The sequence below is a fragment of the Topomyia yanbarensis genome, chromosome 3 (genome assembly GCF_030247195.1).
Source record: "Topomyia yanbarensis strain Yona2022 chromosome 3, ASM3024719v1, whole genome shotgun sequence".
Taxonomy (NCBI): Eukaryota; Metazoa; Arthropoda; class Insecta; order Diptera; family Culicidae; genus Topomyia; species Topomyia yanbarensis.
The window spans coordinates 298454187-298481676 of NC_080672.1; the positions used below are offsets into that span (position 1 = coordinate 298454187).

Sequence of the window (27490 nt, forward strand, 5' to 3'; positions counted from 1 at the left end):
CTCCTCGCTTCGCCGGGATCTACTCATTGTAGTCCTCGGCGGTTGAGCTAGCCTTCACAACGAGCCGACAGGTAGGTGTCGAGGTCTGCCGCCAATTTTCACTACAAGGAAATATTCTCACAAGATATCTTTTGGAAATGAAACTTCGAGGATTCTATTTAAAACATTGGGCCCCGCTACTATGCCGCTGGCCGGGAAGGAATCCGGTTCCGGGCAAGAGCAGTGATTTAAGCAGGTAGGGTGGCGGCCCAAGCCTGAGACGTTTGGGTTTTGTACATGTTTTCCTGCTTACTGAGGGCTGTTTTGAAAGTGTTTTTCTGCTAAAAAAACGCGCACACACAGACATTTTTCTATCTCAACGAACTCAATCGAATGGTATAACATTAGGTTGGGATTAGTTTGGTTATGTTCGAAATGATTGCAGAACCTTTCTATATTTACTAGTATTAAAAATCGTATATAGATGAAGATATACGAATGAGTTTAGTTAATGTAGATTTAGTCGGAAAAATGTAACCTTTAGATTTGCCAAAAAAGGTATTGAATTATAATAGGCATTGCAGGTGCATAAAACGAACACAACAAACATTTGTAACAAATTTCCACCTATGGCCTGCTACTTTACCATGGAATTTCTCAAGCAAAAAATTTTTTCAACATTCGCCTAACTCATACTTCTTTATTTCGATCACCAGACATAACTACGCAGTTTCAAAACTTGCAATTTCCTTAGCCAATTCTTTTATCGTATTATGCCAAGAGCTCTTCCACAAGCGTTTGGCAGCATCTTTCTCGGTTTGATTCATGGCACTGAACTCCAGCGAGTTCATGGCTAGTCGCTTCAGCAATCGCAGATCGTGATGTGCCGAAGCGATTCCCACGAAAGCCATATAAAAATCATGACTCAGCGGACTCGCTCGCCAGAAGGATGGATCGTCCGAGGATACTACCACCGGATAGTTGTCGGAGAAGAACACCACCGCCGGATGGTTTCGGTAGTCATCGACCAGTTTCAGAACCTGGTTTGAGATGGGGTTGATTTCGACACAGATTTGTCTTCGTTTTACAATCTTCATCAGGTTGGGATGTTTGAGCAGAGCGAACCCATGGCCTATGCGTTGGGTTCCCAGCAGGATGGCGTCAATCTTGAAAACGGAAAAATAGTGTTATTGCATTTACGTGACGTTGTTCAAGGTAGCACAAACCAGATTACGATCGGTTCGCATTCCATACCAGTTAGTTTCACCTGCGTGAAAGAAAAATCGAATCGAATCCGGTAGAGTCAGTAGTTGGGGAACGAAATCTATCAGCGGTCTTCCGGTGTCTTCTTGACCGACCAGATCGAAACCTGCCAAGAAATTTGGGAACTTTTGATGTAAATCTCTGACAGTTTCTAAGTATCCATCGAATGTGGTGTCATTGGCGAAACGAACAGGAGCATAAATTATTTTTACTCCGATGAATTGCGGGTGTGATTGCTTGAACCTTTCTGTTTCGTTGATGTAGATTTGAATAATTTCTTCCGGTGAGTATATTTTTCCAGATAAGTCATATACTGGTGGTAGAACTCCACGGATCTCCAAATATTGAACATTATCATCATATAATTGTTCCAAACAGTCATAAAAATACTGCCTCCAGACCGGCTCGTAATTAATGATTGGATACAACAAATTGAATATTTCTTGAAATTTTCCCCAAACGTCGTTAATGCTTTTGTATGTACTGATTGGATTTTCGGTGTACAAGCCAAACATTTTCCGAATTTTCTCGTCATAGACTTCAGCTGACATTGCGCTTCTAACATCGGACACAAGTTTCCAGCCGTCTCCACAAGGAGCTTCTTTAGAAAATTCGAATAGTAGTCCAGTAGTATCTCCTTCGAAGTCACCCCTCTGCCACAAATTCTCACTGTAGGTGGCATTCACAATCAGCTCTGTGCTTCCAATCGCGGTATCGTGAGCATGCAGTACGGCACCTTTGGGCAGTTTTTGAATTAACTGGAACAATTTTGATTCATTGAACCGTTCTAACACTTCAAAGAAGTGTCGTGCCGGAATGAACTTGTAACTGTCGTTGAATCCTTGCTCAAGTTCTGCCCGTTTAAGTTTCATTGCATACTCGTTGACGATCTGTTCTTCGGTCGATAAATTTAGGTCTGCACCAAGGAATCGTCCTTCTTCCTCTTCTATGAACTGTTTGCGATTATGTTCGTACTCCTCAAAGGAAGGTCTTCGGTTGATCATGTCATCCATGCCAAGATTATCATCGAGTACCGCCGACATCAGTGTATTTGCACGGTTTATTCTGACTAGACTGACAATTTGCATAAGAATTAGAAGAAGCTTCATGTTGCAATCTGTTCCGATGTAGCACTGTTCAGATTTAATCTTCTAATTAATTCCTATTGTGGTGTGTGATGGCAAATACATAGATCCGAGCATGTGTTCAGTAAGGAGATTATATCCTCGTGGAATCTGAAAGATTTAGGAAGAATATGAAGAATGGTATTGTAGATGATAAATTAAGTAGGTGGTATACATTCAGGCGCCCACATTATAATTTAGGGAACCTGAGGCAAAGTTGCAATGCGCGGTTGAGTGAAACGAATTAGTTATCTTCGATGAAGGGTGCGCCAATCTATTGTATTTGAATCAAACTAGATCGTGCTATAGAGCTTGAGTAATATTTGATCGGCTCTGTGAAACTTCGCACGCCTTTTTAACATATCATTAATCAGGTATCAGTAGCGACTGGCTCAAATGGGACGCTCCCTATGTTCATCGGATATTTGTGCTTTACCGTGATTTGTCTCTTCATCATTGCCTGATGGGAAGGATTAGGGAAGTGGTAAGGGTAAGGAGGATATATCAACACCCCCAAGTGGATATTGAGATTACAGAACGACAACTTTCCAGAATAGAGAATGTCATTCAAATACGGCTTAAACTATAGCTCTTTAACACACTGGGTTAGGAACAATAGCTTCTCCTTCAGTTTCAGCTCTCTGCACATAGGTTCATCTATGTATGGAGAACCAAAAATCCGAATACGCAATCGCATTACTGAAGGGCAGTTACATATAAAATGATATGATGTTCCGTAATTGGATTTACAATGATCAAACAAATTTTACTCATCACGCTGAATAGTAGCCATGTGATAATTAAGTTTACAATGTCCACGAGTGAATACAAGTTTGCAAGCAACGTCAATGGTTGGCATGTTCGGATGCAGCCCAAGAGCGAATTTTGTGCTTCATCCAACATATCGACCAACAAAGCCAGCTCTAGCCAATTCATCCGCCCATTCATTTCCAGTAATACCGGCATAAACGGGTACTCATAGCATTTGAAACCCTAATTTCTTCGACTTAAGTTCGATATTCGATTACTAATCTCGATCTTGAATCTGTACAACTAAGTGCTTTCAGGGCAGCCGGACTGTCAGAGCACGATAAGATTTTTTTACCGCAAATTCCTTATAGAAGTGCCGGTTGTACGCCACACTGAATCGTAATGATTTTTACTTGGATTACGGTACAGTAACCATGAAACGAATGGGACTGGTTTGATCGCATGTCACGACAATAGATACCCAGCACCAGTTTGGTACTCCAACAAAGAACCGTCAGGGTAACAAACTAGGTATTTTTCAAGTTGTCGCTCCATCCAGCCAAACAACCATTCCTTGCAAGGAGGAGTACGCACGTTTAAAGTATTGATAGAAAAACTACATGTGAGCTTAAGGTCACTGGGAGCAAGTGTACACAGGTGCGATGTATCCTTTTTCAACAATGAGAAACTCCGTAATTTTTCAGCCGATTTTCACAAGTAAACAAGTTTTTTAGGATATTTTATGCTAGGGTGGGTGCTCCTATAGTTGAGGTGTACCTATAGTTGCAGTAGTGGGTTTTACGCCTAACTAAGGTACCAACCACCAACAAATATTTTTTTATCCATTCATCGCACTAAAATTAGGGACCATTCATAAATTACGTAACGCAAAAATTGCCCATAATTGACTCTCCCCTCCCCCCATGTAACAAATTGTCACAAATTTCTCCATCCCCTCCTCCCCTATTACGTAACAAATTCCTAGAAAAAATTACGAAACGATCTTACTCCCCCTCCCCCCTATGTCACAACATGTCACAACTTGTCGTACTCCCCTCCCCCCCTAAAAGCGTTACGTAATTTATGAATGGTCCCTTATGCGACAATAAAACTGTTATGCTTGAAATTTGTTCAAATAACTATAAAAAAATCATTTTCTATATAGTTATAGTTGATCTAATGTATCTATAGTTACAAGTCCCATAAGAAATCAGTGGGATTTGCAACAATAGGAACCAAAATTAGCGATTGCACTACTGTTGGTACATGTGTTCCTATAGTGGTACAAGCGGTTTTGAATACATAAATTGGTTAATAAACCATCTTTATATTTTTTCCATGAAGTAGGGATTGAAAGCTTTCCTTTACGTTGCGTTGCGTTGCGTTGCGTTGTGACGATGATTTTGGCGGATTGCACACTGACTTCATCATGTTTGACTGCTGATTATCTAATAAGAGTTGCTTAGGAAGTGGTAAGTAGGAATTCATACCAATCCGACCCATATTAAAACCTCAACAGCATGATAGCCATCATTGCCGGCCGCCCCCATCTCCATCGTTCACGGGGAAGGATAAAGGATAAGGTAGACAGGAAGTGTTGATGCTCCACCTACTTAACGGAAGGACGACGATTCATCAGACTCTTCCATAGGTGTCGCGGAGTTGGTGGTTTGGAAGGGTATCAGGTCTAGGATTCGCTCCAAGCAAACGATGCGACCTGTAAAGCATATTTTATTAGGTAGTTGTTTAGTTAGTCTTCGAGTGCACGATCACTCGAAAAAGAGATGATCTTGTTTAGTTTTTGGTTATTTTTAAACTCTGGGCAGCCGGCTACCGAGAGTATACTATGTTCCCTAAACAAAAACAATTTGAACTCCACACAGCCGATCGTGGGAGTATTGCCTGGAAAAGCTAATCTTATCTGCGTAATGGGCCGGATCACTATTTATTGCAACAGTATTTGGACAGAACTCGCTACTTCTTCTCTACGATATATTTATTGGCTTGAAAACTACCAAGTGACAGCATATTATACTGGCAAAAATAGCGCGAGATGTTATAAATCAAGGAAAGTATTTCTTATTTTCCATATCGGATTGTTTGTGGAATACAAGTATACGAGCGATAATACCGAACACTGAAGGGAAATATAAAGGATTGTTAATCTGATGCACGGGCTTGTTAGCAATAACGGAGCTTTAAATTAGGTTCATAAAAACAGACGCGGCGAATTTTCAATACGTATTGAGCCGTGTTCATAGATACTAGTCAGATTAGTCGTATTGGGGCTAATTTCCGATCAACTATTCATTTTTACGGCAATGTTTTCTCGACTAGATCTGTTCGCACCCTCTCATTCTGTTCGCACCCTCTCATTCTGCGGTCTAAGGACCAAATGTCATCAATAGACTTAGAATCGCGTGGAGGCATGAGATAGGAAACTTGTAAGAATTTTGCTATCCCACCGTTTGACTACCAGAATGGATGGGAGAACAGTAATACTAGCAAATACCGACTACCATAAGAGCGGTGCAAATTTGAACGAGTGACGTAGAGTACTGCACTGAAAAAAGGACCAGGAGTGCGATTTTACGAAGTTTTAGCTTCCGATGGCCCTACATTTTCTGACAAAGTGAAGTTCTTGAATGTTGAGATTTTTATTACTGTTTAGAAAAGCAAAAGTATCATAAAGCTAGTGTCAGGCCTTCATGAGACCTCAAGAAGTCACTTTTGGAGGTATTCGTAAATGTAGATTTGTCGGTAGACGGTTCCAAATATAATAGAAAAATACCTAATTTAACACAACTACAGATCACTTGCAACATAAAAAGCTTTTTGTGAAATTCGACAGCTCCATCTTAGGCCAATTCAATAAATTTCCTGCATGAAAGTTTCCATTTTTTAAAAACGGTTTTTAAGCCAAAGCTTTGGAAGTTAAACCTTGGCGTGGAAGTGCCGGTATATTAATATATTCTGTTACTTAGTGTAGAATTAGATTTCGTCATTTACGGCTAATATACAACCGCCAGAAGAAACTTAAAACGTTGGTACACAATCAAGAAAGGCGAATCAGAAAAGGTATATGTCAGTGATTCACTAAATACAGACTGGAAAGAGGGTAATATGGAAAACCTTAAGGTCCGCCCAGATTAAGTCTTCGGTACGGAACAAAACCTCGGCCTAGGAACTCCTAGCATGTTGTTAGTCGCCTCTTACGACATGGGAGCAGTTCCCAGAGGTTCTATTCTTGGTTGAAATAGTGCAAAAAGATTTCAGCCCGCCGGACACCACACGGCTTGAGGGATTGAAAGCTTTCCTTTAATGTATTAACGTTGCCCGTAGGTCTATTAATCGATTTTCCAGCAAAAGTTATACTTAAGTATGCGACTTTTGGTACATCTACCCTATTTATTATAAACCAGGTTTAGAATAATTTTGTTCCAAAAATCAGGCTCTGCATCAATCATTCTTGCGACAGCATTTCCATATTCCAAGCGACGTGGCATATCCGTTGGCAACAATCTTTGAGTAGCTAAAATGGCACTGAACAACGTTTCAGAATTGTGTTTATCTGTCAAAATCGGCTGGAAAATGACGGAGTTGTTCAATGTTGAAATAGGATACATCCAGACGGCGCACCCTGTACTCATTCCAAGAAACCATTTAGGGCCACAATCTTGTGTGAATAGTTGCACGATCTATTGTGTTACTGTTCCAGAGCACAGTAACCTTAAGACGATGTGTACAAAAAAGTCCTTCCTTTTTCAGAATCACATATAGTGATTTTATGTTCAAGAGTGCCTCTAGAGCAATGCTGTGAAAATTCAAAATCAGTTGCCTATTTCTGCTTGTATTTACCGAAACCAACATTCACCGCCTCCCTCATTCAATAACTTTCCAACTGACTGAAATTTCATGCGGAATCAAATGCTTTAGTGCAGAGGAAACATAAATTCATCAACCAATCCATTCATTTGTTATTATCTGGACAGTTTGAAGGCCGAAGTTGGCATCTTTTACATGTTCGAGCATAAGTGAACTGCGTAATATATAACTGGTGCACTTTTGCTCAAAAGTCCCCCTCAAAACTAGCATAGAAACAAAATTCATTTTGCTTCTAAAACCGAACATATCCGAACCTGAATGCGCTGTATCGGGAGAACGAATGACGAGGGAAACGAATCAAACATTTCATTCATCGCGCCAGGCATGAATTGAATTTCGTTTCGTTTTTTTGAGCTCTGCTCTAGAGCAGCAATGGGTATTGTCGAGAGCGCACCAGTCAACGCCATCAAGAGCATCCTCTTAAGATGGTTTAACTTTGATTGGGTTGTTCTCCCTTCTGCCACCAAATAAGGCACCCGTATGCCATTATTGGTCTAACAATTGTTGTGTACATCCACTGAATGTACTTGGGTTTGAGTCCCCAAGATCTTCTGAAAGCCCGGCCACATTGGCCGAAGGCCATGCCACCTTTCTGATTCTAAAATCAATCTGATGTGTCCAATTAAGTTTTGACTCAAGAATTACCCCACCATACTTAACTTGATCTGCGACAATAATTTCAGAGTGAAAGAACTGTGAGGGACGAGCTTCGTTGCGTGAAAAGCACCTGATGTTTTATATGGATTAACTGATAGTCCAAAATGGAGACATCATTGCTAAACAACACTTAGGGCTTATTGCATCAAATCAAAAATTGTGTTAATGCAAATACCGGTGATCATTATATGATAATAATCGGCGAAACCGTATGTCGGAAAGCCAAGCTCATTAAGTTTCCTCAACAAGCCATCGATGACCAGGTTCCATAGAAGTGGTTACAGCACAACACCTTGAGGACATCCGCAGACCTTCAGTTTCCTTATTTCTATTTGTCTTAACGATGATAGATGTTGGTTGCATAGATGCTGTTTGCTTTGCTAAGTATTGCGTGTATCCAGTTCGTGATATATAAAAGCACTCTATGACCTCGTGCGGCTTCTAAATTGGATTCGAAAGACATGTTGTCATTAATTGCTTTTGTAAAAAACTTTTTCAATGTTGTAGACAATAGTAGTAGTGTGGCAGTAGACTTCCTCGGTTGATATGCATGTTGCATTGCATGCAGCGGGTGCTCGCCCAAGCTAACATCCCGAATGTAGTGGTCAATTAATCGTTCCATTGATTTGAGAAGGAAGGAGGTCAGACTGATCGGTCTTAAGCTCTTTGCGTCCTCATAAGCGGCGCGGCTACCTTTGCGAATGATTTTACGTTCATATTCCGCCACACTAATGGAATCCCAGTCGCAAGACTACAAGTAAGACCTTTTTTTTCAAAATATGCTTGAAATATCCATCTTCTCTCTGAAGTAGAACTAGAGTGATTACATCTTTTTCCGGAGACTTATACGGAGCAAAACTTTCAATTGCCGATTTGATCGATTCGGTTATCACAATTCTACAAGCAAATGCCTATGACGGGAGTGGGCGTAGCGTATTGGTAAATCGATTGCCTTGTACGCAGCGCACCTGGGTTCGAGTCCCGACCCCACACATAGGGTTAGAAATTTTTCATAAGAGATTTTTTCTAACCCGAAGAGGCGAATGACCTTAAGGTTAAAACCTCTATAATCGAAATAAAAAAAAATGCCTATGAGTACAACCTGAAAAGAACTCAGGGGCAGTCATCAGACCGGAAAGTGAGTCTCATAAAGAGTACTACATCTTCGTCGGACGAGTATTCACCACTAGCAGTTCTAATCGAACTGACATGAAAATCTTTCGATTTAGAAAGTAAATTTTTAATCTACTGGTCTCGTTGAGACTTAAGAAATTTGTGTAGACGTTTTTCCAACCAGTTCACTCAGAGGATTGAGGGGCATTTCTGTAGGCTTTGCGAACCAGCTCAAATACCTCCGACCCGTCCCATCCGTCCCGTTTCGATATCAGATTTTCAAAATTAATAATGGCGGAAGCAAAATGGCTGATATTTTAATTTAAATATGGGTAAATTTTTCCGAATCACGATTTAAGGGTTCCGGTGGAAGCCAGTGTAACGTTTATAATGTATCGAATTTTAAATGGTATGTAGTTAAAGGATACAATTCGTTGATTTTCACGCATTGAGAAATTTGAGCGTCTAGATGATGTAGCTTTTATGAGAATAGATGTTTTCAGTCATTTCAATTTATGTATTTTAAAATATACAGTATTGTTACAGAACTTTTATTACACTCTGTATGATTACTGAAGTAGAGTAGGGTCAAGTAGGTCAGTTATCTTTGACGAGCTCGTGCGATGGTATTTTTGCACTGATTTTGACAAACATTCTTTGGAAAGTTTATACATATCTGGCAACGTTTTGCCAATAATGGTTTTATGTCTGGCTAAATATTTCTCAAGCTAAATCCAATAACGCGAAGGCACTTTTTTCGATGTTTTTAAAAGCTGGGGGTACGACAGATCACTACATTCGAGGTTAAATTAAAATATGTATGTAGTAGCAACTTGTCACTAGCCGACGCTACGATCGGTAAGCAAATCGTCGCTGTTGTGCTATCTTATGACAAACGCCATTTTGGGGTAAACTGAGTTAGATATGCCACATTACTTCCATATCAACATTAGAATAGGGCTAATAAGATTTGTAAACAAACTTTTGTTTTGCTGATTTCTCTTAATTTGTTATATTTTCAACCCAGAAGACATTTGAAATTGATTCTACCAAGGGTAAAGATGTTGATTCATGTGTATCTTTCATGAAATTCGACTCGAGGGCGGAATAATGAGCGAAATAAGTTTGTTTATAAAAATCTCATTAGCCCTTTTGAAGAATTGATATTGACTTGTTTGAAAAAGCTCTACAAAGTGGCGTTTTCAGAATTTTGATATTCTGCTTGGTTACTTAGATATAGCTAGAAACATGATAAGAAATTGTGAGTTTTTTGCTTCAAATCACTATATCTAGGGATTGGCTCAAGTTATATTGAAGTTTTAGACGGTTTTATGTGTGAAAATGTCTGAGGAACACAATGGCATAAACATTTTCGAAAGAAAATTATACGAGTTGTGAGAAAAACACAGTTTTACTTTTGAACTGGAAATAAAATATATTTGGCAACACTGTAATCGAGAATAACCATTTTTTCTAGATTCCCTGACTCATTTCCTTTAAAATGCATTTCACCGAATGTTTATAGACCATATGAACCCAAAAATATGAATAAAAGTTAAAAAGTGATGATTTTTTTCTATGGAAAATTTTCCATGCACGATTATGACACGTCATACAAATTTTGTCATCAATACACGCCTATGACACGTGTGAGTGCGACTTTTGTTTACATTTATAGTAAAAACTCGCAACATAGTCAACCGATCTTCGTAATATTTGAGAGATTAATGCAGAACAGATAGAAGCATCAATTGTCTTCTTTGGATTGTTTATACCATTTATAAGTTTCAAGATATTCAATCTCAAACTTTAAAAATCGTTTTTCTCGAAATGTGCTAAATGGCGCTTGTCATAAGATAGCACAACAGCGACGAAATGCTATACGGGCGTTGCGTGAAATCTTGGATACAAAGGAGATTCATGCATACGAACCTGTATGGTGATGGTGATTTTCAACATATTTTCATTTAAATGCTTATTCAGGTTTTTCAGGAAAGTTTGGTCTAGTTTATATGTCTGTTCTCTGTGTTAATACTGCAGATTATTTAAAAATAAAATTGACGTCATTTTGATATGAAAATGAGAAATGGCAAATGATGCAAACAATCATGAAACAGCGAAAGGAAGTGTTGAAACCTGTTTTAATCCACCTAGAGGTGCAATTGTGCCTTTCTCATTTCTCCAAACTATGATTTAATAGCGGGTTCGTACAATATAACATTATGGAAATGTCTTTCATTCTTATTACACTTGGTAAGTATATATAAGAGCACCTTTTTGTATTCATCGCGGTATCGGTTTGAATCGGAGTTTTCTATGTGATCGCACTCCACAACCCGTAACTCCGGAGCCGGAAGTCGGATGGAGATGGAATTTAATTTCAGTTTCCGGGGACGCAACACCTTTCATTTGCGACTAAGTTGATCAAATCGGTCTAGCCATTTTCGAGAAACCAATATAACCGTTATTCTGAATTTGGATGCTTCCGGAACCGTCGATGGTGGCCAGTGTAGCCAAAAAGACTTTGAATGACTGTTGGTGACCTAGATCTACAAATTCAACAGTTGTGTTTACATTTTGGAAAAAATTTCACCATTTTATATTCATCGCAGAATTCGTTAGAATCGGGATTTGCTGCGTGATCGTACTTATCACCCTGTAATTCAGGAACCAGAACCCGGATCCACACAAAATTCAACAGCAGCTGATGGACCTTTCATTTAAAATCAAGTTTGTCAAAATCGGATCAGAAAATTCCGAGAAACCGATGTGGACAAATCAACAAATTTTGATTTGTAACCATACTCTTCAACTCGTAATCCGGAACAAAATGTCGGTTGAAAATGAAATTCAATAGCAACCTATGGGAATATTATACCTTTCATTTGAATCTTAGGTTGTAAAAATCGATTCAGCCATCTCCGAGAAACCGATGTGGATATTTTGTTAACAATTCCGCACATACACGCACATACATACATACATACATACATACATACATACATACATACATACATACATACATACATACATACATACACACATACATACACACAGATATTTTGCGATCGCGGCGAACTGAGTCGAATGTTATATGAGACTCGGCCCTCCGGGCCTCGGTTACAAAGTCGGTTTTTGGAGCAATTGCATAACCTTTCTATAGGAGAAAGGCAAAAGAATAATATTTAATTAGCTTAGTCAGCATGAGTTCAATGTTAGCTTCATGTGATTATATTTTGAAATGTTGGTGGAATGGGTGTGAAAGTGGAGGGAATGCGGGGTTAGTAGAGTGGGAGTGGAGGATGCGTCAGAAATCTTTCATCTTATTTTGGTATACAGGGTGGATGAAGGAAATGCGGGCGTGAGGGTAGTCCAAGGGGAGGGGAGTGATGAAGGAAGGAGGTGTAAGAGCAAGGCGGGGGGGGGAGGGGCGGCGACGCATTACTCAACTGCATATTTTGCCTTCCATTTGAGACTTGGTTTGAGAAAATCGGTTCAGTCATCACCGAAGAAACGATGTGACTTTAATTGTGGAATATGCCCGGAATTGCGGACTTGCGGAATTGTCGATAGTGGACAATATATTCAAAGAATGTTTGATTGGCAATCAGTGATCTAGATCTGCGATTAGAAGTAATTTGGTGACCATTTTAGCCTCTGAGGTATTACGATTGTACCGATTTATATGGGAAATTCCAGTGTATCCTTACTAACACCCCTGAAACTCCGGAAGCAAGAGTCAGAACCGAATGAAATTCAGCAGCAGTCAATGGTATTACTGTATCTTTCATTTGAAATCAAGTTTGTAAAAATCGGTAGAGAATTCGTTGGGGAATGGATGTGATATTAGTTTAGGAACTTGGCGGGTTCCCCGGGGGCGTCATGAACCGTCATAGGTGGTCAATGTGGTCAAAGCTGCTTTGATTGATCATTAGTGATCCAGACCCGCAAACTAGAGTAATGTTACATCAATTTTAATGTTTTACATCATTTGAACATCCTGGTGGTACCAGTTTATATGGGAATTTGCTGTGTGACCGCACTCTTCAACCCGTAACTCCGGAACCGGAAGTCGGATCAACTAAAAATTCAATAGCAGCTTATGGGAGCGTTGTACCTTTCAGATGGAACTAAGTTTGCGAAAATCGGTTCAGCCATCTCTGAGAAAATTGTGTGAGTTTAAATGACACACACATACACATACATACACACACATACATACACACACAACTCCGCTAGCGAATGACGGATCCCAATAGTAGCATGTCTGTAATAACATACGTACATGGAACTATTGAGATCCAGAGCTACAGGTCCAAAGCCCTGGTAAAGGAGGATGGTTGTGATGATCCGGGCCGAGATCACCACGTAAAGCAAGGTAGGGCATAACCCCAATTCCAAGGCGTGAAGCGACCCGTGCCGAGGGATGAGTGATCGAGGGGGTGAAAAAGATGCTCGATCGTTAACGGAGCCTGTGGGGTACCTGGGCAACCCCCACAGTAAGCGTCCCTTACCACGCTAATGCGGAGCTCTGGCGTGGCGGACATATATTTCTCGCGCTACTCGTGGGACTATACATGGAGGCAAACAAAAATAAAAATAAACAGACGGAGGTGCCAAACCCCTTCGCAAGAGGTGGTTTGGCGAGGTCTCCCCCCCGTGGGGAGAGTAGTGGAGCGATGAGTGCTGCACCCGAAAGCACCAGTGACCCCCCAGCAGCGGTAGGCAATATCCCTACCAATGCATCGGAGGGGCCAATAGCTGCGATGCGCAAAGTAGCGAAGCAACTCGATGCTATAATCGACTTCGCTAGCGCAAAGCAGAACATAGCCAAGGAGTTGAAGTTGAGCCTTCTGGAGCTCCGGAAAGCTGTTCGTGTCGCAAGACAGGAACAGCAGGCATATGTTGAGAGGGTGGAATGTCGGGAGAGGCCCGACAGAGAAACCCAGACAGTGGCCTCCAATAGGGAGGAAAGAGAGAAGGTCAATAGAGGTTCACAGACAGTGGCCTTTACCTTCTACGGAGCAGCCACGTCGATCGGAGCGGCGACCGAGTTCCCCTCGAAGGGAAAAGGAAAGGGCAATCGCAAGACGGCATCGAATGCGAAGCGCCCTAGGAAGTCGCCAGGAGAGGGTGCCAAAACCGACACCACTCGGCGTGCAACCGTCAAGGTCAAACGCCGCCTGGGTGAGGTAAGCGAGGGCGAGAGTGACCTCGCTGTGGAGAGCGATGGTACCAGCAACCCGGCACAACCGGGGCAGGTGGGCTCAAACCCCTGGACGCTGGTTACCAAGAAAAAGCCGGCACCGAAACCGGAGGTACCGCGGCCTGCGAGGAAGGCCAAGGACAGAGGCGAAGCCTTGTGGTTAAAAACCGACAAGGACAAATACGCCGATGTCCTTAAATCGATGAAGGCGGCCGAAAGCCTCTCGGCCCTTGGGCAGGATGTGCGTAGCGTAAGACGCACCAACACGGGAGAGATGCTCCTGGTGCTGAAGCGAGGCGCACAATCAAGTGCAACTCTCCAGTGCAAGCACTTGGACGAGTTCGCGACCGCAGAAGACGTCGTCGCAGCCGTCAAGGAGCACTGCGACGTCACAATCGAGCGGGCCTCTGTGCGATTGAGGGACGGACCCTCTGGCACCCAAGTAGCCTACCTCAGGCTACTCAATGCGGATGCCAAAAAGGTAACCGAGAAAGGGAAGCTGAAGATCGGCTGGTCGGTATGCCCTATTAGTATACCCCAGCCGCCTTCAGTGGACAGGTGCTATCGGTGCCTAGAATCCGGCCATAAAGCTTACGAATGCAAAGGCCTAGACAGGAGCAAGCTATGTCGTCGATGCGGCGAGGAGGGGCATAAAGAGCGGGGGTGCACTAAGGCATATAAGTGCCTTATCTGCACCGCCAAGAAGCAAGCCCATAAACATGCTATGGGCGGACCTTCGTGTCCCTTCGGCGAGTTAAATAAGAAGAAGCCGTGAAAGTCACACAGCTAAATCTTAACCATTGTGCAGCAGCCCAGCAGCTGCTGTGGCAGTCGGTCTCGGAGTCGAGGACAGATGTCGCCCTCTTATCAGACCCGTACAGCATCCCTGCCGGCAACGGCAATTGGGTGTCGGACGGGTCTGGAATGGTGGCAATCTGTACAACGGGAAGGTTCCCGGTTCAAGAGGTAATACACCCCTCCGCCGAGGGTGTGGCGATTGCCAAGATCAATGGTGTGTTCTATTGCAGCTGCTACGCCCCACCAAGGTGGCCAATAGAACAGTTCTACCAGATGATCGACAGGCTCTCGTCGGACCTCGTGGGCCGGAAACCGGTAGTAATAGCGGGAGACTTCAACGCTTGGGCAGTGGAGTGGGGCAGCCGCTGTACAAATAGCAGGGGTCAAGCGCTAATGGAAGCGTTTGCGAAACTCGATACTGTGCTAGCTAATGATGGCTCCGCTAGTACATTCCGTAGAAACGGAGTGGAGGCGTGGATTGATTTGACCTTTGCCAGCCCGAGTCTGGCTCCAGGCATGGAATGGAGGGTAGACGAAGGCTACACCCATAGCGATCATCTAGCAATCCGCTTTAAGATCAACTATGGTGTGCAGCATCCGAGGGCGGGAGATCCCTGTCAGGTACGCGGGTGGAAGTCCAATCACTTTGACAGCGAAGCTTTCACCGCGGCCCTGGGACTGGAGGCCAACACCGACAGTCTAAGCGGGGATGCGCTGGTAGCTGTTCTATCACGCGCGTGCGACGCCACTATGCCGAGAAAAACATTGCCAAGAAACGGTAGATGCCCGGTATACTGGTGGAGTGCCGAGATTGCAGCTCTACGGTCAGCCTGTCTCAGAGCTAGACGTAGGATGCAAAGAGCTCGCACCGAGGATGCAAGAGAGAACCGCCGTGAAGTGTTTCGAGCTGCGAAATTAGCCCTTAACAAGGCTATTAAAAGCAGCAAGAGAGCGTGTTTCGACAACCTGTGCGAGAGTGCCAACGCGAATCCGTGGGGTGACGCCTACCGGATTGTGATGGCCAAGACCAAAGGGGGCTCCTCACCCCCAGAACGGTCTCCGGACCGGTTGGCAACGATTATCGAAGTACTCTTCCCGTCTCGAGCCACAAGCCCCTGGCCACCTGCACTACGAGACAGTGCGGGCACGGTCGAAATGGTGGCTCCGGTGACGAACGAAGAACTACTCGCAGTGGCTAAATCCCTAGCAATGAACAAAGCTCCAGGGCCGGATGGAGTTCCGAACAACGCTCTCAAGGCAGCGATCATAGCGAACCCGAACATGTTCAGGCTAGCTATGCAGAGATGCCTTGACGAGTGCCGTTTCCCCGATAGATGGAAAAGGCAGAAACTGGTGCTGTTGCCGAAGCCCGGGAAGCCACCAGGCGACCCATCGGCGTACAGACCAATCTGTCTGATAGACACGACTGGCAAACTGCTTGAGAGGATCATCCTCAACAGGCTCACCCCGTACGCGGAAGGTACGGACGGTCTGTCAAGCAACCAGTTTGGCTTTCGGAAGGGTAAGTCCACAGTGGACGCTCTCAACTCAGTGATAAATACTGCCGAGATAGCGATCCAACGAAAAAGGCGAGGTATTCGATACTGTGCGTTAGTGACACTTGACGTGAAGAACGCATTCAACAGCGCAAGCTGGGATGCCATCGCGCTCTCGTTACACCGGCTTAGCCTACCGGTGGGTCTGTACCGGATCCTGGAAAGTTACTTCCAGAACCGCGTACTGCTATACGAGACCGATGCCGGTCAGAAAAGGGTTCCCATTACCGCCAGAGTCCCGCAGGGCTCGATCCTAGGCCCGGTGCAATGGAACCTCATGTATGACGGGGTTCTGAGACTGAAGTTCCCTCCTGGGGTCAAGATCGTCGGCTTTGCCGACGATGTAACCTTGGAGGTCTACGGGGAGTCAATTCCTGAGGTAGAACTAACCGCAGAACACGCGATTAGCACGGTGGAGGAATGGATGAGCGCGAGAGGCCTGGAGCTCGCTCATCATAAGACGGAGGTAGTTATCGTCAACAACCGCAAGTCGGCACAACATGCAGTTATCCATGTGGGAGAAGTCGCGATCACTTCACAGCGAAGTCTGAAGTCTCTCGGAGTCATTATAGACGACAAGCTGACCTTCGGCAGCCATGTCGACTATACGTGCAAGAGAGCGTCGACTGCTGTTGCGGCACTATCGAGAATGATGTCCAACAGCTCAAAGGTGTGCGCCAGTAGACGTAGGTTACTGGCAGGCGTTGCCGTATCTATCCTCAGGTACGGCGGCCCGTCATGGTCAAGAGCACTGAGGGTAACCAGTTACCTACAGAAACTGGAGAGCACCTACCGCGTGATGTGCCTCAGAGTGATATCTGCCTACCGCACGGTATCACACGATGCATCCTGCGTGATAGCGAGCATGATGCCAGTCGGGCTGGTCATTCGGGAAGATGAGGAGTGCTTTGAACTACGTGGAAATAGGGGAGCCCGCGAGCACACCAGGGTGACCTCGGTCGCCAGATGGCAGCGTGAGTGGGACAACTCCTCGAAAGGTAGGTGGACCCACCGGCTGATACCTAGCATATCGAGCTGGGTGGGAAGACCCCATGGGGAAGTTCACTTCCACCTGACACAATTCCTGTCAGGCCATGGCTGTTTCCGTCAGTACCTCCACAGGTTCGGACACGCGGAGGTCCCAGTCTGCCCGGACTGCCCAGGTGTAGATGAAACTGCCGAACACATACTGTTCGTATGTCATCGGTTCGACGTCGAAAGAAGAGCAATGCTTGACGTCTGTGGCTGGGACACAACCCCGGATACCCTTATCCAGCGGATGTGTCAAACGGTGGAGAAGTGGAACGCAGTCTCGGCTGCTACCATCCAGATTGCCAGTAGGCTACAGGTAATCTGGCGAACCGAGCAACAGACGGCGGGCACGGCTAACTAGTGATTGGTTAGCTGGAGCGAAAAAGGCCAAGCGCAAAATAAGAGAGTGAATGGTCTGTTCATGCCGAGGTAGGTTGGCGCAGCGAATGGCAACCGCGTAAGGGGTAAACCCAGCCACCCCGAAGCAAGACAGAAGAGTGAGTGTATAGGCGTATAAGTGGACTGCCTCATGCCAAGACGGGAGGGTCGTAGCGTAGTATGTTGGAACTAAGCTATCGATGCCTCATGGCGTGGCAGAGGAGTGAAAGGGTGAGCATCCAAGTCAGTCTCACATTGTATGTTAAGGGTGAGCATAAAAGTCAGCCTCACAGGTTGGTAGAGGCTAGCACAAAAGTCAGCCTAGCAAGGAATGAAAAAGGTGAGCACAAAAGTCAGCCTCGCATGGTATGTCAGAAGTGGGGCCTAAGAAAAATGTCCCACATGGGATGCCAGAGGGAGTGACAAAGGTACAATAGAGTGGCACGATTGAGAGTGAATCAGGTGATAGGGTGAGCACCCAAGTCAGCCTCACATGGATGGGTAGGGCGAGCACAAAAGTAAGCCTAGCAAGGAATGAGTAAGGTGAGCACACAAGTCAGCCTCGCATGGAACGTAAAAGGTGAGCACAAAAGTCAGCCTCATGTGGGAGTGTTTGAGAGTGAATCAAAGTGTGATTGAGAGAGCACCCAAGTAAGCCTCATACAGGATGTATGATCGCGCGAGTGAGAGTGAATGAGTACATTGAGTACAGCCATCCCCCCAGAAGTAATACCGAGAGGTAGTTCCTGGGAGGAATGATGGCGGAGCCCAATGGAGTTTAGTCGGTATTAATGGCTGGTCACCATTCGAGTCCGACACGCCCCCAGTGCACCCCGTGTGGTAGATTGGACCCTACCGTTAGCACGTGTACTGGGCTAGGACAAAAAGGTCTTCTCCATTGTAAAAAAAAAAAAAAAAAAAATACATACACACACAGACATTTGCCGATCTCGACGAACTGAATCGAATGATGTATGACACTCGGCCCTCCGGGGCTCGGTTAAAAAGTCGATTTTTACAGCGATTGCATAGCCTTTCTTTATATGAGAAAAGCAAAAAACATGGTAGCTGTGTCTGGCTTTGTTCTTGCGAATGACTTCTTCGGTGTCCTATTTCTATAATGTTACAAATGGAGAATACTTCGAGAAATACAAATTACCTTGAAACATAGTGGACATTAGGGTTCGCAGTACCGACCCTTTTTGGCGAGAACCGGTACTACGGTACTGAAGCTCTCAGTACCGGTAAAGTACCGGTGCTCGATTTTTTTTTAAATCGAAAAAAGCTTCAAATTGAAATTTAATACTCAAACTGATTGACCTTATTCTCACGTGATTGATTTGTGCTGATCAAAAACATGTTTATAGTGTTTAGTTGCTTCGGAATGACATGACTCATTTCAGTAGAGGATATTTGTCGTATGCTGTACGTTCTTTTATTTCGAAATCTAGGCCACTTTGAAATCAATAACTGCTAAGCGGTGCGACTTCCATTGACTTCAACAGGTGGTAAATGTAAGAAACCCTATTAACATTAGTAAATCAAAGCGAGAATGGCAGTAAATCCGAGCTGGATGCTCGCATTTTCTCTCTTGCTTTTCTGTAAATTGGTTTCGACCTTTATGTCGTTTGCCTATTATTCTCTAATGCATCCCAAAGCTCCTTGCTTTTCTGTAAACTATGGAGTCTTGCAGAATTTTTCGATCGCCAATAATTACAAATCACCCCATTTGAAGCAGTTCACCATATTTTTGTCAAAATTAAATTTAAATTTTCTTGTACTGCATTTCAAAATATTCCCATCTAGCGTAAGAGACGTAAAAATTTGCTATGGTTTTTTTTTTATTGGTGACATTCTGATTGGTTTCCATTATTCACTGGGCGGCGCGTAATAAGACTAAGGCCAAAGTCATGATTGTATTTGATTTGCTCTTAATCCTTTATCTATAAAGTTTCTAGAATTATTATGGCTCCACCTCATTCCCCCACAAAGGTTTGCTCAAGGATCTATCTAGAAGGTAATTAATATAATTGCAGACCGATATTTCGAAATAGGTCCCCCTAGAGAGTCCACATAATTTTCATAAAAAAATGCATGGCACGAAAATACCGGTACTGGCGTTTGTTCAGTACCGGTATTACGGTACCAAAAATGGGTCGGTATTCCCGGGATTGTCGGTACCGGTATTACCGGTACCACAACCCTAGTGGACATACGTGGACAAAAAAAAATATTTCAATGATTTAACAAAAACGTTTGTTGAAACCGTCTTCTACAAATGCGTCAAAGTTATTGACATTTTCTATAAACGAACAAAATAATATCTTTTGATATCAATACATATAAATAAAGCACATACCGTCAGCATAACTTTCCATTACTCCAAATTCGAAACCGGCACATTCATAAAAATCCAGCTACACTTGACTAATACTGATATTTCTTAAAATAGCTTGCGGCAGCGTCATCTGTAGGACAATATATGTTCTAGAGCCCAAAATACTACCATGCAATTTTCAACTTTTGGCCAGGTTTTAAGGAAAATCCGTCACTGTACATTCTCTGTTCCTCCTTAAGCAGAGCAATTCAACGATTCACCAACATCACTTACAAATTGTGAGATGTTCAATCATACATTTTCAAACTTCAAATGTCAATGGCATTAGTTTATTGCTTTGGTATCAATTGATTGCACAGTGATTGACGGAATTAATTACCATATCATGTGTATGTCGGGGGAGCCCAGCGCAATGTGCCGGACTTCCAAAAGTGACATAAATATTATCTCGTCTTTTCATACAACGCCGTGGATGGTACCGGTTGAAACACGTGTCAGCTGATCAGGTGAAGTTTTTTCCCATATTTGCTGATCTCCGGTTGAGTGATTGATAATTATTGAGACTGATTTGAAATACGGTGACCCGACGTTTTCGGGATGAAAGCGGGGCACGCACAAAGAACCTATTAAAATTATAACGATACTTGCATAACTGTAGTAAGACTGAGACTGGCTAAATTTATATCTTCCCCTCGTTATTAGGAAATTAGGATGCACGACGTAAATTTTTTTTATGATTGTTTTATACAATATACAATATGGTTGTACAATGTTTGCGTATTTAGGATTAACAATCATCATATTGGAAAAGCCGCGTCACTTTCCGGGACATCTGGCTATGCGGGACAAGTCCGTGAATTCTGGAATTGTCCCGCCTAATCCGGGATGTCTGGTCACTTTAGTTTAGAAGTACACTCAGTTTTTTTACACTGTTTTTTACGTGGATTTTGAAATTTACGTGGTTTTCATTTACGCGGCCTGTATCCCCCGCGTAAACAAGTGTATTTGCTTCCTTTCAATAAGGACTAATGTCAAGCTGCAATATTTCAGAAATGGATAATGGTATTTATAATCGAACAATTTCGTTTATTTTTTTGTATCAATTATTATATTAAGAAATTCTGTTATTGCAGTATAAATATATATTATGTCAAAATCATGTACGTACTCATAAAAATATTTTTAAAAGACTTATGTAGTGTCATACCCATAGTGTCAACGCCCGCAAATTTAACTGCACTAAGTGTCATGCAGATGAATTGTGCATAGCTACAAATGTACACTTTCGCTGTTGCAGAATGGACCTCCACTCTGATGGCATTTTTGTTTTTGATAGAACACTACCCCGGTGCACAGTGGCGGATTTTCCAAAAGTCGAAAATGGTTTTGATTGACCTGAAAATATACATACCACGGTTTTTTGGGGTGCAGATTACGATTTTGATGGCAGATTTTCAAAATTCAAAATGGTGAATGCAAAATTATGGACATTTTAAACTAAATAAAAGTAAATTTTCGCGAATGAAGATTTAATGGTCCCAGTGTATGCCAATAACGTTTGTAATGTATCGACTTTTAAGGGGTGTGGAGTTAAATGATAGAATTTGTTGATTTGCACACATTAAGATGTTTGGGTGTCTAGATGACGTAGCTATTAAGAGAATTGATGTTATTAGTAATTTCTACCTATGTATTTTGAAATATTATACAACATAGTTACAAATCTGTTAAACTCTCTGTACGATTATTATTCTTTTGCTGTCCGATGCATATCTCTCTCAAAGAGCGAAAAATAGTATTGTTCTAAATTATAGAAAATAAGCCGATTATGCTACGCAATGCATGGAGTGAAAACTGACAACAAGTTTGCATGCAAATTGCAGTAACTAAAAATGACTATGACAAGAATAAGAAAACAAGTGAAATTCACTAAGATTCATGGTTTCATTTAAATTGTTAGACCGAGGATTTGTCCAATGTTCTTTGTTACGATAAAGCGTCCATTCAAATACATGCGTCATTCTTGGTCAGAACATGCTTGTACTGCTTCCTGGTATAGTTTTGAGCCACCACGTTTTGTTGTCATGCTTGCTGACATACTACGACTGACAACCTTCTCACAAACAAATCCGCCAAGCTGGAGTGTACGCCAAAGTGAGCTTTTTGGCCAAATCACGGCCGAAGATTCCAGTATTCTTTCGCACTACTCTACTGATTTTCGCTCGTAGTATCCAGTCATACATTCCACCTCTAAATTTGTTTTGCTTTGTATGATCAAACGTTAGTGTTTCCCGCTAACGTTTAAGCATGCACAGCAAAATAAATCTTGTAACTTTCCGTCTTGCCAGATTCACATAAAAGGAGCGTTCCAATTCACATAAATTCACATTGAATTACACATAAAAATGTTAGTTATTCGGCTTTTTCTGGGCAATTCAGTCTGAGTTTTACATCAAAACTGTCACATTATTTAATTTTACATATCATAACATGTAAAATTCTATTATCAGACAGAAAAAATACGTAGCGACGTTGTTTACGTCAAATGTAATTTGTAATTTACATTTTTTTAAGAGTGTGATATTCATAATCGATTTTTAAAATTTGGAGCCTTTGGCGATCATTTCTTGACCTCGTTGGTAAATAATATAAATTATTTACGTCTTTTGCGTTCCACTTTTGATAACTTTTGAACATGTTTATGAATCTTGATTAAATTTTTATCACTAAATACGCAATTCTTCCTGATCAAAATGCAAAATTGTGCGATTCGTTACGACAACCGGAGGTACAGCAGTAATTAAAAGTACGAGTCCAAATTTTAAGTCGAAAATCTTATAATCCATTTCCGTCTCCACTCAATCAAAGATTACTCAAAAACGGGCAAATTCGGGCAAGAATTCTATAATGTTCCAAATGGAGAATCCTTAGAGGAACACAAATTGTCTTGAAACATAATGGACATACGTGGACAAAAAAAGTATTTCAATAATTTGTCAAAAACCGTCTGCTACAAAAGCGAGGAAGTTATTCACTTTTCTATAAACAAACAAAATAGTATCTTTTGAAATCAATACATATAAATAAAGTACGTACCATCAGCATAACTTTCCATTATTTCAAATTCGAAACCGGCACTTTTATAAAAATCCAGCTATACTTGAACAATACTGATATTTCGAGCGCTCAATAAAAAATATGGAAAAAACGCAACGGATTGAACTGTTTGAGTGTGCCAACACCTCAAATATCGGAATTTTGGAGCGTTTCACTTAATATAGCATGCGCCTGCATCATCTGAAGGACAATTTTTGTATTAGAATCCAAAGTGCATGCAATTTTCGACTTTTGGCCAGGTTTTTGGAGAAATCCGCCACTGTGCGGTGCAGTCGGTGGTACACTCATTCAAACTTGGATGTAATCAGTCTAACTCTTTTTTTAAATACACCGGTGTTGCCCCAAGAAAAACGAAAGCGCTGTAACTTTTGATGATGGAGTGGACAATGGCTTTCAGCTATCCAAGAATTGAGATTTGACTCCAAAGGCATCGGTGTTTGTTCCAGGAGATTGCTTCTTGTAAGCATCACCAATTTCTCGAGGAGTTTCTTCCGGATTCGAATTGGTTCACGCAAAAGGGTTATTGTCACCAAGACAGCTTCAAGGCTCAATAACAAATTTCCAATTATTTCGGTAAACTTTTTTTAAATCACATCAGATGACTACGATCATCAACCAGGATTAGACAAATCTCTTCCTGGCATGATCGGATTTATTAACCACATGGTGAGTAATGGTTAGTAAACGAATATTATGTTTTCTTTTCAATAGTTAAGCCACAACATTCACTACAATAAATTCGTCGCTCACTGGGTAACTAGCGATGATAGGCATCAACATTTGTCTCCTGATTAAGTGAGAAAAAAGCAAACTTGTAGTAAGGGTCGATTCGAATTCGTCTCACCAGTATGCGATAAAGTACCAGCGACGATGTTCCATTAGTAAAGAAACTCTGATTTTAATGACATTCCGTTGCCCTTCGCTTTATCTCTTCCTAGGGAGAAAATTAATTGTAAAGGAACATGGGGGGACTTGACCAAGCGCAAAATTCTATTTTTGGCTATGGCGTCTTCTATTCAATTCTTAATTTTTTTTCAAAAATATTTTTATACTTGTTTCGACCTTAAGGTAATTTTAAAAGTTTGGAATGAGAAATCCTTTCCTTACAGAAAATATTAAATGATGTAATTTTTTATCAAACTTTGTATGGACATATCTAATCGACTACTAATTACTATTAATGTACTAATATACCATCTTAATCCATGTGAAGCAGTGAAATGATTTTACATAAATTGGAACATTGGAATAGTTATTACTAGAATTTGAATGACATTGAACGCAATAACTAATGTTGGGGAGACTTGACCAAGATTTTATGGGGAGACTTGACCAAGTGCTGAAGAAAGATATAAAATTCCTGATATTTATTATGCTTTGGTATCTACTGTTAATGTTAATCACGCCACAAAAAAAATCTCACCTCAAACATTAGTCTTTATATTTTAGTATTAGTTAACAAAGTTAGCAATAGTAGGACTGATTTCGTGATGTGTGAACATGTAATGCAAGCAGTACAGTTAATCCTTACAAAGAAATGCATTTAAAAAAATTTGCAAATGCAACCCTTTATTTATTTTTTACTGCTACCTAAAGATCTCGACAATATGGAAAAAATAATTACAGCATGTTTTATGTCATTATTTTTTGTTATGATTTTTCAAAATTCTCTTGGTCAAGTCTCCCTACGCCTTGGTCAAGTCTCCCCGCAGTGGGGAGACTTGACCAAAAAACGATCTCAGAAAAGCTTTTGTAAATTTTCAAAAATTAAATTAAAAATTCTGCAAAAAATCATGAAGACGTACAATAACTTTGCACAATATATCTCAATGACTTTTGAGAGATTGAAGTCCTTTTTAGAGATTTATGCAGTTTTAGCTGAAAACCTGGTCAAGTCTCCCCATGTTCCACTAAATTTAGTATTCCACACGCTCAAATTTAATATCTCTGCTCGGTAAAGTTTTGACGTAAAACATCAGAAATAACTGATTCATTGGAAACAGGCTTAATTGCGCTATCGTTTCTTGAAAAATCACCGAACACTTATATACATCTGTAGCGCAGGGTGAATTATCAACAAATTGTTTATTTCGAATGGATTCTAAACAACCGTCAGCAGTCTAGCCAGTAATTGCTATTCCGAGCAACTGATTTTTTTATCGTGAGGTATAATTTCTTCATTTTAGTCGGCGCCGGTGGTGGAGTGGTAAACGTGACATGTATCTGTGGAAGGGAAGTAATATCTTGGGTCCATATGGTGGAGCCATCTCTCTGGCGTTGGTGATAGGCACACAGTGCGGACAGAGGTCAACGGGAAATAAACAAGGAGAACATTTTTCTGAATTAACGACTTGTTTTCTAAAATGTCTTTCGGTTTCAACACACATTTTTTGAACTCATGCATTAACTTTACTTTTTCATATTTTTATATAAATTGAAGATGTTTTTAAACATTACACCCAAAACGACGCGCTCAGATTTTCTGTTTTTGGGCTCACAATCTCATTCCCAAAAGCAATCCTTTTTGAACATTGAGCTGTTCGCGCACAATTCGAGATGAGCGCAACGCTCACGAAAAAAAAAACGATGACACAGACTCACACACAAGGAAACTTTGTTAGTATTTCGTTTCGTATCTTTCTTCTACACCTCACATTCCCCCCACCCAACCACAACAAGCAATCTCATCAGCATTGCTGCTGCATTGCATTTTGTTTTGTTTCATTCTTTTTCCGCTGCTATAAATAGCTCGTGACCTGAAACTTCTAGTAAAAAAAATCTGATGTTAGATTCTAGATTAGAACCGACAAGCTTCTATTCGGTAAAAACACCTCTTTACTACCCGTACCATGACGACACACTGGTGGAATAGTTAAATGGCATATAAGCTTCACACTAATGATGAGTGAGATAATATCGTTTGCAACCCCGCCGCCACGTCGGTATTTCAGCATCGTCATTGACGCATTTTGCTTTGTGCCATTTCCCCGCTGTTATTAATATTTCGTTTGTATGTATGTGTTGGGAACTAAGCCTCACTAGAAAAAAAAGATCAACGGATAGCATCTGGACTGGAACCGACAAACATCTACTGGCTAAAACGCCTACTTTACACCTTAGGCCATAACGACACATAATGGGTAGTTGTTAGAACGAGCTATATAAACTTCGCATCATTGCAGCAGCGATCACAAATGGGACAGCATGGAGACGATGGTATGTGTTATTCAAGTTATCCCTGCACTGCATGATCCAACAGCGTGTAGCTATGGGGTACGATATTGTATTGCACAAGTATGAGGTTGGTTGAACACTAACGCATCGTTTGGGAGCTTTAAGCTCACAGTTCGAGAGCGAAAAAAACAGAATCATTTCCGCTCTCAAGGATTCGTTTTGGGTGTACTAGCAGGTTGTGTTTCTGTAGGATTTGTCGTTTTTTTTTCTATTTATTACTAAAACCCGATTTTCAATTGACAACACAGATGTAGAAAGAAATGCGCGGCTTTTTTTATTTCCTATTGAGGAAAACGCGCGGCAAAATTTTCACCTAAAACAGATGGAGTTATTTTAAATAAAATACAGGTCTTGAATGGCCGAAAACAGCAAAAAATTAACGCTTTTTGATTCGTGCCGAGTATCGTCGAATAACTGAAAAACTATATGTGATATTTCGAGTGTCAGTAATCAAGCGTGGTGTTCCCGGCAGTCAGCCATCAAACATGTTCGTTGCAACGGAAAGAAGTAGTTTTACTGGAAAACCCCACGGACATACGGATGAACTTACAGCGACCAGCCCTCACACATTGACTCAGAGAACGAGAGAGAGAGCACCGGTTAAAACTCCCACTGGAAAACCCGATCCTCTTTTCAGCCGCGTTTCCAGCCACCCACCGTCTCACTGATGATGGTTCTGCTGTACACCAATCCACAAACGAAACTCATAAAAATAAACCAAAAAAGCGTTTGAGTTGTAGTGTAATCACGCCTTGTTCACTCACGTAGTGAAATAAATCAATTAACCGCACACAGTTCCACAGCGGCCAGAACAGCTCATTTTTATTCCTAGAGGTAACTCCAATCAAATGTGGATTCAAAAACAACACATTGAACTTTTTAGCAATGGAATCCGAACTGCTTTGAACTTTACAATTAACTCTACTTTGCTGAACTGCACCGAAAAGCCACACAAGTAATTTCAACAACTAACCTATAGCTGCCCGCGTATGTTTCAACCGGCCGCTAATGCTATCGGTGCGGTACTGGATGGACCGGGTTGACTGCCGATAGACTAACC

The 27490-nt window shown here is 41.8% G+C and overlaps 1 protein-coding gene across 4 annotated transcripts; it reads right to left on the bottom strand.

Annotated features, from left to right (window-relative positions):
- Nucleotides 1–659: 659 nt before the first annotated feature.
- On the bottom strand, nt 660–27490 carry LOC131690155 (adenosine deaminase 2-like). 4 transcript variants are annotated; one of them, XM_058975706.1, is made up of 3 exons: nt 27404–27490; nt 1206–2477; nt 660–1145 (listed from the first exon to the last, which is right to left on the bottom strand). In XM_058975706.1, exons 2-3 carry the CDS (start codon nt 2349–2351, stop codon nt 702–704), a joined length of 1590 nt encoding a protein of 529 aa, XP_058831689.1. In that variant the 5' UTR covers nt 2352–2477; nt 27404–27490; the 3' UTR covers nt 660–701. The 4 variants fall into 4 exon arrangements, with proteins under 4 accessions (XP_058831689.1, XP_058831688.1, XP_058831691.1 ...); XM_058975705.1 differs by having other exon boundaries at nt 27195–27445; XM_058975708.1 differs by lacking the exon at nt 27404–27490 and adding an exon at nt 27088–27199.

Coding starts and splice junctions, on each gene's coding strand:
- LOC131690155 (XM_058975706.1), bottom strand. CDS start 2,351: ATGAAGCTTCTTCTAATTCTTATGCAAATTGTCAGTCTAGTCAGAATA. Junction 1,146..1,205: donor TGCGAACCGATCGTAATCTG/GTTTGTGCTACC, acceptor TCCGTTTTCAAG/ATTGACGCCATCCTGCTGGG.